Source organism: Catharus ustulatus, chromosome 29, assembly GCF_009819885.2.
Source record: "Catharus ustulatus isolate bCatUst1 chromosome 29, bCatUst1.pri.v2, whole genome shotgun sequence".
Taxonomy (NCBI): Eukaryota; Metazoa; Chordata; class Aves; order Passeriformes; family Turdidae; genus Catharus; species Catharus ustulatus.
Window position 1 is genome coordinate 1,218,102 of NC_046249.1, and position 14,720 is coordinate 1,232,821.

At 51.3% G+C, this 14,720-nt stretch overlaps 1 protein-coding gene across 1 annotated transcript; it reads left to right on the forward strand.

Annotated features, from left to right (window-relative positions):
• Positions 1-10,321: 10,321 nt before the first annotated feature.
• LOC117008241 lies at positions 10,322-14,520 on the forward strand. Its single transcript, XM_033081919.1, has 5 exons — positions 10,322-10,363; positions 13,165-13,536; positions 13,577-13,690; positions 13,762-13,938; positions 14,076-14,520. Exons 1-5 carry the CDS (start codon positions 10,322-10,324, stop codon positions 14,220-14,222), a joined length of 852 nt encoding a protein of 283 aa, XP_032937810.1. The 3' UTR covers positions 14,223-14,520.
• The last annotated feature ends 200 nt before the right edge of the window (positions 14,521-14,720 follow it).

Below are 14,720 nucleotides of genomic sequence, written 5' to 3' on the forward strand. Positions count from 1 at the left end.
AAAAAAAACAAAAAGAAAAAAAAAAAAGAGTATAAAAAAACCAGAGAGATTTTAAGCCCTTTTATTTTCAAAGCACTTTTTAGATTCTCTTTCCTTTTATTTTAATTTTTTTCGTTGTTGTTGTTTTTTTTTTTTTCTTTTTTTTGGGTTTTTTTCCTTTTTTTTTTTTTTGGTGTTTTTACTTTTAAAAAAAAACAGAAAAAGCAAAGAGCAGGTTTTGGCCGAATGTATTTTGGAGAGGGAGTGAGAGGGGAGTGTGTGCTGGGGGTGGGGTGAGTGGTGGGGCTGGGGGAAGAGATGGATGTTTATTTAATGCAGAAAAACAAAAAAAAGCAATAAAAAATTCCAAAAAAAAAAAAAGCTTAAAAAATAATAATAATAAAAAAAAAAAAAAAGAAAACAAAGAAGTCTTAGCACTTTGCGATGGAACGGGTACTTTGAGCTCACTTTATCTTAATTTAAAAAAAAAAAAAAGCAAAATTCAAGATGTTTACAAGTAAAAAAAAAAAACTTTAAAAAAAAAAAAAACGACTTCTACGGAGAAAAAAAAATATTATTAAAAAAAAAAAAAAGCCTAAATTTATTTTTGTAAGAAAAAAAAAATGTGTATATATATATATATATTTAACAAAAAAAAAATCCTAGAAAAAAAAATACAAATATAGGCAGAATCCAAGTGAGATTGGAGGATGGGAGGAAGATGCTAATTAGGTTTTTTTAACTAAAAATCAAAATAAAAATCCATGGAAGCTTGAATTTCAGGCAGGAATCCTGGGGGTTGTGGCTCCCCACAGCCTTGCTCGGGTTTTTTTTGGGGTTTTTGGTTTTTTTTTTGTAGAAATAATTTTATTTTTTTGGATTTTTTTTTTTTTTTTTTTTTTTAGCCAGTGCCAGCTCAGAGGTGTCGGGATTTTTTGGATTTTTGTGGGTTTGGGGTTGGGTCCTTCCTGCTCCCCCCAGGGCTGGGGTTTGGGGTTTGGGGTTTGGGGTTTGGGATTTGGGTTTGGGATTTGGGATTTGGGCTGGGAATTTGGGATCTTGGATGGGAAATTGGGATTTGAGCAGGGAATTTGGGATTTGGGCCAGGAAATTGGGATTTGGGCTGAGAAATTGGGATCTGAGATTGAAAATTGGGATCTGAGCTGGGAATTTTGGGATTTGGGCCAGGAAATTGAGAATCTGGGAAGGGAAATTGGGATTTGGGCAGAGAAATTTGTATCAGGGCTGAGAAATTGGAATCTGGGCCAGAAAATTGGGATCTGAAATGGGAATTTTGGGATTTTTGTCCCTGCAGCTCTGTCCTGCACAGGGAATTTGGGATCTGAGCTGGGAATTTGGGATTTAGGCCAGAAAATTGGGATTTGGGCAGAGAAATTGGGATCAGGCCTGAGAAACTGGAATCTGGGCCAGAAAATTGGGATCTGAGCTGGGAATTTTGGGATTTGGGCCAGGAAATTGGGAATTGGGCTGAGAAATTGGGATCTGAGATTGGAAATTGGGATCTGGGTTGGGGGTTTGAGATCAGAGCTGGAAATTTGGGATCTGAGCTGGGAATTTGGGATTTGGGCCAGGAAATTGGGAATCTGGGAAGGGAAATTGGGATTTGGGCAGAGAAATTGGGATCAGGGCTGGGAAATTGAGATCTGGGCCAGAAAATTGGGATCTGAAATGGGAATTTTGGGATTTGTGTCCCTCCAGATCTGCCCTGCACAGGGAATTTGGGATCTGAGCTGGGAAATTGGGTTTTGGGCCAGGAAATTGGGATCTGAGATTGGAAATTGAGATCTGGGCCAGAAAATTTGGATCAGGGCTGGGAATTTGGGATTTGGGCTGGAAATTGGGAATCTGGGAAGGGAAATTGGGATTTGGGATTAGAAATTTGTATCAGGCCTGAGAAATTGGAATCTGGGCCAGAAAATTGGGATCTGAGCTGGGAATTTTGGGATTTTTGTCCCTCCAGATCTGCCCTGCACAGGGAATTTGGGATCTGGGCTGGGAAATTGGGATTTGGGCAGAGAATTTGGGATCTGAGATTGGAAATTGAGATCTGGGCCAGAAAATTTGGATCAGGGCTGGGAATTTGGGATCTGAGATTGGAAATTGGAATTTGTGTCCCTCCAGCTCTGTCCTGGGCAGGGAATTTGGGATTTGGGCAGAGAAATTGGGAATCTGGGAAGGGAAATTGGGATTTGGGATTAGAAATTTGTATCAGGCCTGAGAAATTGAGATCTGGGCCAGAAAATTTGGATCTGAAATGGGAATTTTGGGATTTGGGCCAGGAAATTGGGAATTGGGATGAGAAATTGGGATCTGAGATTGGAAATTGAGATCTGGGCCAGGAATTTGGGATCAGGGCTGGGAATTTGGGATTTGTGTCTCTCCAGCTCTGCCCTGGGCAGAGAAATTGGGATTTGGGCCAGGAAATTGAGAATCTGGGAAGGAAAATTGGGATTTGGGCTGGGAATTTGGGATCTGAGATTGGAATTTGGGATCTGAGATTGAAATTTGGGGTCTGAGATTAGAATTTGGGGTCTGGGCAGGAATCCCCCAGGGCAGGGGCCGTTCCCAGCTGGATTTTTGGGTTTTTTCAGAGCCCTGGGAGGGTCTGGGTTCAGCTCCAGGTCCTGGGGGTTCCTCTGATCCTGGATTTTCTCCCCTGGGGTTTTTCCACCCTCGCTGCTGCTTCTCCATCCCCAATCCCAAAGGAAATTTTGGGGTTTTTGGGGAAGCAGCACCAGGAGGGGGTGGAGGAGGTGTGGGGAAAAGGGGAAAAAATGGGAAAAAAATTGGGGAAAAAATGGGAGAATGATAAAAAAGGAAAAAAAAAAGGGGGGGAAAGGAAATTGGAGGGGAGAAATAAAAGGGGAAAAATAAGGGAAGGAAAAGGGAGGGGGAGAAGGAAAAATAAAATGAAAGGAGGGGAAAAAATGAGGAAAGAAAGAATAAACTGGGGGGGATAAGGGGAGAAAAATAAGGAAAGAAGGAAAAAAAAGGAAAAGTGAGAAAGGAAAAAGAGCACAAAGGAGGAAGAGGAGAGAGGAGCAGACTCAGGATTGTCCCCGTGTCCCCTCCCCACTGGCAACACTTTAGCACAAGGTGAAGTTTGCACTAAAAATCGAGAGAAAGCAAAAAAAAAAAAAAATTAAAAATAAAGCTCCAAACCCTCCCAGAATCACCCAGGATTGTTCCTGTCCCGTCGCCTTAACCCCACCCCAAACCCCCCCCGTAGCTCAGCATGCAGATTTTTATTTTTTATTTTTATTTTTGTCTTTATTCTGATTCGTTTTAATTTAATTTGAGGGTTGTTCTGGTTTTTTTTTTTGTTGTTTTGTTTGTTTTTTGAATCCAGGTAGGGATGAAAGTGTTGCCAAAGAAAGTGCTGAGTTACGGTGGGAAGAGAGAGGAATAATAATGAAATTATTATTAATAATAATAATAATGGTGATTATTAAATAATAACATTTGGATGGAAGCCAAGCAGGGGAAATAGGGAGGGAAAAAAATTAATTTTTTTTTTTTTATTTAAAAGAGGAAAAAATTTGTGTGACCCCCCCCCACCCACCCTCATTTCCCCCCATCCCACCTCCCCCTGAGGGGGCTCAGCCCGGGTTTGGGGGTTAATCTGAATTTTGGGGATTAAATCTGAATTTTGGGGATTAAATCTGAATTTGGGGGGGTTTAATCCAAATTTTGGAGGTGGTTAATCCAAATTTGGGAAGGTTAATCTGAATTTTGGGGGTTAATTGGAATTTTGAGGGGATTAATCCAAATTTTGGGGGATAATCTGAATTTTGGAGGGGTTTAATCTGAATTTTGGGGGGTTTAATCCAAATTTTGAGAGAATTAATCCAAATTTTGGGGTTTAATCTGAATTTTGGGGGGATTTAATCTGAATTTTGAGGGGATTAATCCAAATTTGGGGAGGTTAATCCGAATTTTGGGAGTTAATTCAAATTTTGAGGGGATTAATCCGAATTTTGGAGGGGTTTAATCTGAATTTTGGGGGAGTTAATCTGAATTTTGAGGGGATTAATCCAAATTTGGGGAGGTTAATCCGAATTTTGGGAGTTAATTCAAATTTTGAGGGGTTTAATCTGAATTTTGAGGGGTTTAATCCAAATTTTGAGGGGATTAATCTGAATTTTGGGGAGGTTTAATCCGAATTTGGGGTGCAGAGCCCAGGTTTGGGGGGCTCAGGCCGGGTTTAAGGGGATTAATCCTGGATTTTGGGGTCTGGGGGCTTCCCCCTGCTGGGCTGGGCTGGGATAAATTTGGGGTTAAATTCAGGGATAAATTTGGGATTAAATTCAGGGATAAATTTGGGATTAAATTTGGGTTTTTCCCCCCAACAAACAGGGGGATTTCATTTCTCATTTTTCCACAGGAAAGGGCTGAATCCCCCTCCCCACCCCAAAATTCTCCTTCATTTCCCCCCCTTTAGGGCCCCCCCCAATTAATAATTCAATAATCAAAACTCAATTTCAAATTTAATAAACCAACCAAACCCCTTGAATTTCTCTCTCTAAATTTCCTAATTATTATTTTTTTTTAATTCACAACAACAACAACAAAAAAATGAATTTCAATCAAGAGAAACAAAATGAAAAAAAATTTTAAAAAAAGAGCAAAACGGGACGGAAATTTTTTGGGGTGGGGAGGGGGCAAAATGCTGCATTAAATTGTGTTTTATATAATAAAATTATCTATATCTATCTATATATATATATATATATATACACAGCAAGAGCTGAAATGTCCCCAGGGACGGGGGGGACACCGAGCTCGGCCCGGGGACCCCAAAGGACGCTCGAGGTGGGGCCACTTTATTATAATTATTAATTTTATTTTCATTTTTTTTTCCCTTTTTTTTTTGGTTTTTTTGGTTTTTTTCCTGCATCTTTCCATATAATCTATTAAAGAGATTCTTTATCTTCAAGCACTCGCAAAGGTTGCAGCGGTTTTTATGTGTTTTTTTTCCAATTTTTGGTTTTTTTTTTGGTGAGGATTTTGGCGGGGGTGGGAGGGGGAGGAAAAGGAGAGAGGTAAAGGAAGAGAGAGAGAGAGAGAGAGAAAGAAAAAAAAATGAATATAAAGAAATATATTAAAAAAAATAAAATAAAGCACAGAAAAGACATTCCATAGATTGTAACTTTGATAGTTCTTTATAAAGTGGGGGGAGATGAGGAAAAAAAAAAAAAAAAAAAGATGACAAAAAACGACAAAAAAAAAAATTTAAAATGATAAAAATTGCACTTTGGGGGGGGGCTTTAAAAATAAAATTTAAAAAAAATCTAAAAAAAAAAAAAGAGAGAAATAAACTATATATTAAAAATAACCCGGAGCCCGCTGGATTTCTTGGGGGAGGGCACGGGCTCGGGATTTTTTTGGGGTTTTGATGATTTTGGGGTTTTGATGATTTTGGTTTTTTTTTTTCTTTATGATTTTGGGGCGGGACCTGGCGGTTCCCGGGGGTTTTGGGGGAATTTCCTCCTTTCTGGGGATTGTGGAGGGGGTTCCCCGTGTTTTGAGGGGATTTTTTGGGGGGATTTTTCCTCTTTTTGGGATGTTCAGGACTGTTGGGTTTTGTTTTGCAGGGGATTCTCTTATTGAGGGGATCCAGAGCTGCACAGGGGATTTTTTTTGGGGGGTGTTCCTCTGTTTTAGGGTTCTGCAGGACTGAAAAAAGAGATTTTTGGGGGTGTTTTCTCTATTTTGGGGCTCTCCAGGACTACATGAAGGGATTTTTGGGAGTGTTCCCCCCATTTTGGGGTGCCCAGGACTGAAAAAAGGGATTTTTGGGGGTGTTCTTTCTATTTTAGGGTTCTCCAGGAGTGCACAAAGAGATTTTTGGGGGTTTCTCTCCCATTTTGGGGTGCCCAGGACTGAAAAAAGGGATTTTTGGGGGAGATTCTTTCTATTTTAGGGTTCTCCAGGACTGCACAAAGGGATTTTTGGGGTGTTCTCTCCATTTTAGGGTTCTCCAGGACTGCTCAAAAGGGTTTTTTGGGGGGGGATCCCTTTACTTTGGGAATCCAGAACTGCACAAAGGGATTTTTGGGGATGTTCCCTCAATTTTAGGGTTCTCCAGGAGTGCACAAAGGGATTTTTGGGGGAGTTTCTCCCCATTTTGGGGTGCCCAGGAGTGGACAAAGAGATTTTTTGGGATGTTCCTTCTATTTTAGGGTCCTCCAGCATTGCACAAAGAGATTTTTGGGGGAGTTTCTCCCCATTTTAGGATTCTCCAGGACTGAACAAAGGGATTTTTTTGATGTCCCCCCCATTTTGGGGTGCCCAGGACTGAAAAAAGGGATTTTTGGGGGAGATTCCTTCTATTTTAGGGTTTTCCAGCACTGCACAAAGAGATTTTTGGGGATGTCCACCCCGATTTTGGGGTGCTCAGGACTGCACAAAGAGATTTTTTGGGATGTTCCCTCTGTTTTAGGATTCTCCAGGAGTGCACAAATGGATTTTTTTTTATGTCCCCCCAATTTTGGGGTGCCCAGGGCTGCTGGGGGGGTCTCCATGGCCGTGCCTCAGTTTCCCCAAACAGAACAAACCCTCCCCCCCTTACAGACCATGAGCAAAGGGGGGGTCCCACCCTCCCAGTGCCCCCCCAGTTTGCCCAGTGCCCCCCCAGTGCCCCCGGCCCCATTAAGCCGCCCGGGGGGGTTGGGATTAGGGGGTGTCCCCTAATCGCGTTTGGGGACAGATGGCCGCGCTTTACGGATCCTCCTGGGACACTTTGAGACCCCCAAAACCCCCCCAAAAAAAACCCCAAAAAAACCCCAAAAACCCGAATTAACCCCACAAACAGAGCACAGCACGGCTGACCCCAAACCCCCCAAAAAAAAAACCCAAAAATGTCACCGGTGTCCCCGGCAGCCCCAAAGGGCACGGCCGCTGCTCGGGGATTAATTTGTGTCATAATCTGCCTTGTGCGGGCCGCGAGCGCGGCTTTGCGGGTTTAGGCCGGGATTAAGTGGCCGGCTCGTCTTTCTTAGCGAGACGCTCTAATGCCACTTAACACCTGGAGCCGCGATTTTCATTAGGGGCGTCAGGGACAATTAGTGAGGGAATAATTAGGGCAGCGCTGCAGGGTTTAAGCCCCATATGTGCCTGAGCGTGCGGGGGAGGGGGGGGCGGTGACAATTGGGGGCCGTGCCTCAGTTTCCCCCGAGGGGTTTGGGGATATCAGTGACAATTTGGTGCCTCAGTTTCCCTCAGAGGGATTTGAGGGGGTTCAGTGACAATTTGGGGCCGTGCCTCAGTTTCTCTCAGGGAGATTTGGGGTTTGGGGGGGGATCAGTGACAATTTGGGGCCTCAGTTTCCCTCAGGGGGATTTGGGGGAATTGGTGACAATTTTGGGCTGTGCCTCATTTTCCCTCAGGGGGATTTAGGGTTTGGGGGGGATCGGTGACAATTTGGGGCCTCGGTTTCCCCCTGAGGGATTTTGGGGGATCAGTGACAATTGGGGGCCGTGCCTCAGTTTCCCCCTGAGGGATTTGGGGGGATTGGTGACAATTTGGGGCCTGAGTTTCCCTCAGGGGGATTTGGTGGGACCAGTGACAATTTGGGGTCATGCCTCAGTTTCCCCCTGAGGGGTTTGGGGGGATTGGTGACAATTTGGGGCCTCAGTTTCCCCCAGGGGGGTGGTGAAGGTGTCCCCCAGTGTCCCCTCCCAGTGTGACCAGTGCTGCTCGTGGGGGGACACTGGGGTGTCCTGAGGGAAGATGGGGGGACACAGGAGAGACCCCAGGCATTGAGGGGACACACAGGGGTGACATTTGGGACACCTGAGCAGGCTGAGGGGGGTCACAGGAAGGGCCCCCGGGGCAGGGCGGGCCCGGAGCCCCGGGGCAGCAGCGGGAGCCGCCCCCAGCCCCAGCCCCAGCCCCAGCCCCAGCGCGGGGGGCCCGGGGGGAGCCGGGGCGGGCCCGGGGGGGGCCCGGGGGGGCGCGGGGGGCAGCAGGGGCAGCAGCAGCTCAGCCCGTACAGCGCGTACGGGGGCAGGCAGCCGACGGTCACCCTGCCGGGGAAACAGCGCGGGGTCAGCGAGGGGACACTGCCACCGTCATTGGTGACCCCAGACCTCTCCTTGGTGACCCCACTGCCCTTCTTGGTGACCCACAGTCCTCACTGGTGACCCCACTGCCCTTCTTGGTGACCCAAACCCTTCCTTGGTGACCCAAACCCTTCCTTGGTGGCCCAAACCCCTCCTTAGGGACCCAAACTCTTGCTTGGTGGCCCACTGCCCTCACTGGTGATCCCAAAGCCCTCCTTGGTGACCCAAACCCTTCCTTGGTGGCCCAAACCCCTGTTTAGTGACCCAAACCCCTCCTCAGTGACCCAAACCCCTCCTTGATGACCCAAACCCATCCTTGATGATCCAGACCCCCCCTTAGGGACCCAAACCTTTCCTTGGTGACCCAAACCCTTCCTTCGTGGCCCACAGCCCTCATTGGTGGCCCAAACCCCTCTTTAGTGACCCAAACCCCTCCCTCAGTGATCCAAACCCCTCCTTGGTGACCCAAACCCCTCCCTGGTGGCCCTCAGAGCCCCCCAGCCCCCCTGACCTGCGGACGCGGCGCCGCGCTCGCCGCCGGTGGTAATCGCCCTTGGCAAAGTCCTCCAGGTTGGCGGGGTGGATGGCCCAGAAATGGCCTTTGCCGTTGTCGCTGCGCCCGGCCTTGACGAAGCACTCGTTAAGGGACAGGTTGTGGCGGACGCTGTTGCGCCAACTCTTCTCCTGTGTCCAGAGGGGTCACTCAGGCCCTGAGGGGTCACTCAGGCCCTGGAGGGGTCACTCAGGGAGGCCCACAAGGGTCACTCAGGCCTACAGGGATCAGTTGGGCCCTGAGGGGTCACTCAGGCCCAGACAGGCCCTGAGGGGTCAGTCAGTCAAGCCCAGAGGGGTCAGTTGGGCCCTGAGGGGTCACTCAGGCCCTCAGGGGTCAGTGAGGCCCTGAGGGGTCAGTCAGCCAAGAGGGGTCAGTCAGGCCCTAAGGGGTCACTCAGAGAGGTCCACAGGGGTCACTCAGGCCCAGAGGGGTCACTCGCCCCACAGGGGTCACTCAGCCCAGAGGGGTCAGTTGGGCCCTCAGGGTCACTCAGGCCCTAAGGGGTCACTCAGCCCACAGGGGTCACTCAGCCAAGAGGGGTCACTCAGGCCCACAGGGGTCAGTTGGGCCCACAGGGGTCACTCAGCCCCTCAGGGTCACTCAGGCCCTAAGGGGTCACTCAGCCCACAGGGGTCACTCAGCCAAGAGGGGTCACTCAGGCCCACAGGGGTCAGTTGGGCCCACAGGGGTCACTCAGCCCCTCAGGGGTCACTCAGGCCCTAAGGGGTCATTCAGCCCACAGGGGTCACTCAGGCCCAGAGAGGTCACTCAGCCCACAGGGATCAGTTGGGCCCTCAGGGGTCACTCAGCCCTCAGGGGTCAGTTGGGCCCACAGGGGTCATTTGGGCCCAGAGGGGTCACTCAGCCCACAGGGGTCCCTCAGCCCTCAGGAGTCACTCAAGCTCTCAGTGGTCACTCAGCCCCACAGTGGTCACTCAGCCCCACAGGGATCAGTTGGGCCCACAGGGGTCACTCAGGCCCTCAGTGGTCACTCAGCCCCTCAGGGGTTACTCAGCCCACAGGGGTCGCTCAGCTCTCAGGGGTCACTCAGCCCTCAGGGGTCATTCATCCCCACAGTGGTCACTCAGCCCCACAGGAGTCACTCAAGCCCTCAGGGGTCACTCAGCTCTCAGGGGTCACTCAGCTCTCAGGGGTCACTCAGCCCTCAGGGGTCACTCAGGCCGAGTCCCCCGGCCCCTCAGACCCCACCCCACTCCCTGTGGAACCATCCCCGGCTCCTCGGGCGTTTTCCCCATGGGCTCAGTCCACACCAGCAGGTCCGAGACGAGCCCGGACACCCCCGGCAGCAGCTCCGGCCACCCCCACGGACTCCCTGAGGGATCAGCTCAGCAGAGCCGGGCGAGCTCCCCACCCCACACCAACCCCAAACCCGGGGAGAAACCCCCAGGAGCCGCCACCACCCTCCCTGACCTTGTTCTTGAAGTAGGGGTAGTTGTCCATGATCCACTGGTAGATGTCGCACAGCAGCAGCTTCTTCTCGGGGGAGGACAGGATGGCGGTGGAGATGAGGGCGATGTAGGACTGGGCCGGTTTGTCCGGGGGGCTGCGGCCGGGGGGCTCCGGGCTGGGGGCGGCCCCGGCCCCCGAGAGCAGAGACTCGATGGTGAAGGAGGCCCCGGGCGGGCGCCGCGCTGGGGGAGCCCCGGCCCCGCTGGTGTCCCCCCTGTCCCCCGTGTCCCCCATGGTGCAGGTGCTGCCGGCGAGTGCCGGAGCTCATGGCCCGGTAATTAGTGCAGATTACAGGGTTTGCTAATTGTGTTTTCACAAACGAGCTGCCCCCAAAGCGGGCTGTTTATCTGGCAAAGCCCCGGCTTTAACGGGATTTGGGCCCTTAAGCCTCATAAATAAAATGATTAATCCGCTGGAGGTGGAGGAATTCAAAGTGGCACCGAGGAGGTGCCCGAGGGGCCAGGGGGTGCCCGGGGGTCTGGCTGCACCCCAAAACCTGGGGGAGAACCCACAGGGGTTTGGGGCTGGCCCAGGACCCTCCAGGGTCCCTTTGGGGTGATCCTGGGATGTCCAGGGAAATCCTGGGGTTGCCCCAGAACCCTCCAGGGTCCCTTTGGGGTGACCCTGGGGAGATCCTGGGGACCGTGGGATGTCCAGGGAAATTGTGGGATTGCCCCAGGACCCTCCTATGTCCCTTTGGGGTGATTCTGGGGACTCTGGGATGTCCAGGGAAATCCTGGGATTGCCCCAGAACCCTCCAGGTTCCCTTTGGGGTGATCCTGGGGACTCTGGGATGTCCAGGGAAATCCTGGGATTGCTCCAGGACCCTCCACTGTCCCTTCAAGGTGATCCTGGGGTGATCCTGGGGACTCTGGGATGTCCAGGGATGTCAATGGAAATCCTGGGATTGTCCCAGAACCCTCCAATGTCCCTTTAGGGTGATCCTGGGATGTCCAGGGAAATTCTGGGATTGCCACAGGACCCTCCAAGCTCCCCTTGGGGTGATCCTGGGGACTCTGGAATGTCCTGGAAAATCCTGGGATTGCCCCAGGACCCTCCAGGTTCCCTTTAGGGTCATCCTGGGGACTCTGAGATGTCCAGGGATATCCTGGGAGTGCCCCAAGACCCTCCTGCCACACAGGAAAATCCCTCTGTTTCATTTTGGGGACCCTCTGGAGATCTCAGGAGCCTGGGGGAGATCCTGGGGAACCCCAGTAGGGAAGATTTTCCCTGGGAATGCCGAGTGAGATCCCTGGGAGAAGATCCTGGGGAAGATCCTGGAGACCCTGGGGTCAGAAATCCCAACAAGCCGACACAGAATTAAATGTAAATCTTTCATTTTATTTAACAAACACTATAATTTGAAGAATGTGTACTGAGGGAAAGAAAAATAATTTTCTTTTTTTTTGTTTGTTTTGTTTTTTTTTTCTCTTCTCTTTACAAAACAAAGAAGAAAAAAAAACAGGATATAAGAAAAAAAAAAAAACAACCAACATATGTACAGGAAGAGCTGGCCAACTCCAACAGAAAGCACTAAAACAAGCATGGTGTTTCCAAACAGTTGCTTGGCCTGGAAAATTTAAGAGCAATTAAATTAGAATAAAAATATTAGGAAAACAACTGGACTCTAAAAGCTACTGTGCAGCCAGGGCCGCGAGCACAGAACTTTGTACAGTAAAATTAATTTGGGAGCTCTACCCGGGTTTTTTTTTTTTCAGTTGTTTTCATCCCCCTTTTCCCACCCCCACCCCCGTTTCAACCTGAAAACATATTGCTTACAGCCAGGAAAGAGCAGGAAAAGCAAAGCCTGGGGGTGTCCCTGTGGGAGGGGGAGCAGGAGCTGCTCCAGGTCCCCCCTGCCCCACCTGGGGACAAAACCCGGCCAGGAGGGAGGGGACAGGGAGAATCCCCCTCCCACAGGGACCCCCAGCCCACCTGGGAGAGGGGTTTGGGAGAGGGGACCCCTCCTCAAATCGGGCAAGTGGCCAAGGAGGATTTTTTGGGGCAGCTCTGGCTGGACCTCGGGGGCTTCTCCCTGCAGGTGGGATTGGCCACACGTGGAATTTTCTGGAGTGAGGGGGAAATGCTGGGGAAGGCAGCAGCACCCCCTGTGTGCCCCCCTGGCTGCTGGGGGGAGGGAGGAGGGAGGGTTGGGGTGCCCAGAGCAGGGGATGAAGGAAGGATGGAGGGTTTGGGGTACCTGAGGGCAGGGATGAAGGAAGATGGAGAATTTTGGGACACTCAGAGAGGGATGGCAGAAGAAAGGAGAGTTTGGGGTACCCTGAGGGCAGGGATAAAGGAAGTTGGAGGATTTTGGAACACTCAGAGGAGAGGGATGAAGGAAGGATGGAGGATTTGGGGTATCTGAGGGCAGGGGTGAAGGAAGCTGGAGGATTTTGGGACACTCAGAGGGGAAGGCTGAAGGAAGTTAGAGGATTTTGGGACACTCAGAGGGGATGAATAAAGGATGGAGGGGTTTGGGACATTCAGGATGAAGGAAGTTGGAGGATTTTGGGACACAGAGGAGAGGGATGAAGGAAGTTGGAGGATTTTGGGACACTCAGAAAGGGATAAAGGAAACTGGAGGATTTTGGGACACTCAGAGCGGATGAAGGAAGGATGGAAGATTTTAGGACACTCAGAGGGGAAGAACAAAGGAAGTTAGAGGATTTTAGGACACTCAGAAAGGGATGAAGGAAGCTGGAGGATTTTAGGGCACTCAGGATGAAGGAAGAGGATTTTGGGATACTCAGAGGGGAAGGATGAAGGAAGCTGTAGGATTTTGGGACACTCAGGATGAAGGAAGCTGGAGGATTTTGGGACACTCAGGATGAAGGAAGCTGGAGGATTTTAGGACACTCAGGATAAGGAAGTTGGAGGATTTTGGGACACTCAGGATAAGGAAGTTGGAGGATTTTGGGACACTCAGGATAAGGAAGTTGGAGTGTTTGGGGTCTGGCAGTGCCCAGCAACACCAAGCCCCTCGGGGGTCTCAGCCCAGCCCAGGGCCATCCCCCTGCTCCTCGGGCAGCCCAGGGCCAGGCCCAGCTCACCCTGGGCTGTTCCTGAGCACAGGGGGCAAAGCCAGCGAGGTCCAGAGCGAAGCAGAGCCGGGAGGAGCCAGCGGGAGCAGCAGAGCTGGGGCAGAGGCCGGGACAGAAACTCTCCAAGACAAAGTCAAAAAGGCGACGCTTCGCAAACTCAAAAAGCAACAAGGTTTTTGCCAGCCAAGAGCACAGGAGGAGCTTTGGCTCTGGGGCCAAAGGCTGGGACAGAGAAGTGGAGGGGCCGGAGCGGCGGCGCCCGGGCCCTGCCCTCGCACGGGCTCGGGACACAAAGAAACCTGAATTGAGTTACCGAGGTAGTTGGCTAAAAACTGAGATTGCCCAGCCGGCACCGTCTGGAAGGAGCCCCCTGGCCTGCCCTGCTCCTGCTCCAGGCCTGGGGGTGGCCTGCAGGTCACTGGCACTGTCCCCAGGGCTGGGGGTGGCCTGCAGGTCATTTCACTGTCACTGGGGGTGGCCTGCAGGTCACTGTCCCCAGATCTGAGAGTGTCCTGCAGGTCACTGTCACTGTCCCCAGGCCTGGGGATGCCCTGCAGGTCATTGTCCCCAAATTTGGGGGTGGCCTGCAGGTCACTGTCACTGTCCCAGATCTGAGAGTGTCCTGCAGGTCACTGTCACTGTCCCCAGATCTGAGAGTGTCCTGCAGGTCATTGTCCCCAAATTTGGGGGTGGCCTGCAGGTCACCGTCACTGTCCCTGGGGGGTGGCCTGCAGGTCATTTCACTGTCCCCAGGCCTGGGGGTGGCCTGCAGGTCACTGTGACTGTCACTGGGGGTGGCCTGCAGGTCACTGTCACTGTCCCCAGGCCTAGGGTGACCTGCAGGTCACTGGCACTGTCCTGCAGGTCACTGTCACTGTCCCGAGGTTTGGGGGTGGCCTGCAGGTCACTGGCACTGTCCCCAAGCCTGGGGGTGTCCTGCAGGTCACTGTCACTGTCCCCAGATCTGAGAGTGTCCTGCAGGTCATTGTCCCCAAATTTGGGGGTGGCCTGCAGGTCACTGTCCCCAGGTTTGAGGGTGGCCTGCAGGTCACTGTCACAGTCTCCAGGCCTGGAGTGTCTTGCAGGTGACTGTCACTGTCCTGCAGGTCACTGGCACTGTCCCTGGGGTGCCCTGCAGGTCAGTCACTGTCACTGGGGGTGGCCTGCAGGTCACTGTCACTGTCCCCAGGCCTGGGGCACCCTGCAGGTCACTGTCCCTGTCCCTGGGGTGCCCTGCAGGTCACTGTCCCTGTCCCTGGGGTGCCCTGCAGGTCACGGCCGCCGCCTCCAGAACCAACCTCAACGAAAAGGGAACGCGCAGCCCTTGTCAGTCTTCAAAAACACCAAAGTTATTGCACTTCAAAAATACAACAGATCTGTGGTTCGAGCCCCCCCCCCCACCCCCCACCCCCCCCATGGCTTCTGCTCAACTAAAACGAGTCACTACTGCACAAACCTCTACACTTCCCTTGGGATCAGCTTCAAATTCCAAACGTGTCTCTTTACATGAGGTGCAGAGCTGCTGGAGCTCCGAGCTAGAACAGTGCTTCCATCCAGACATGTCCCCTCCCCTGGCCCCCCATGCCC

Excerpts from the sequence above, each read along its gene's own strand:
- LOC117008241 (XM_033081919.1), top strand. The coding sequence starts at position 10,322 with ATGGTGCAGGTGCTGCCGGCGAGTGCCGGAGCTCATGGCCCG. Across the intron at positions 13,537-13,576 it reads CTCCTGCTCCAGGCCTGGGG|TGGCCTGCAGGTCATTTCAC; the intron begins GTGGCCTGCAGG and ends CAGGGCTGGGGG. Across the intron at positions 13,939-14,075 it reads TCACTGGGGGTGGCCTGCAG|GTCACTGTCACTGTCCCCAG; the intron begins GTCACTGTCACT and ends GGTGTCCTGCAG.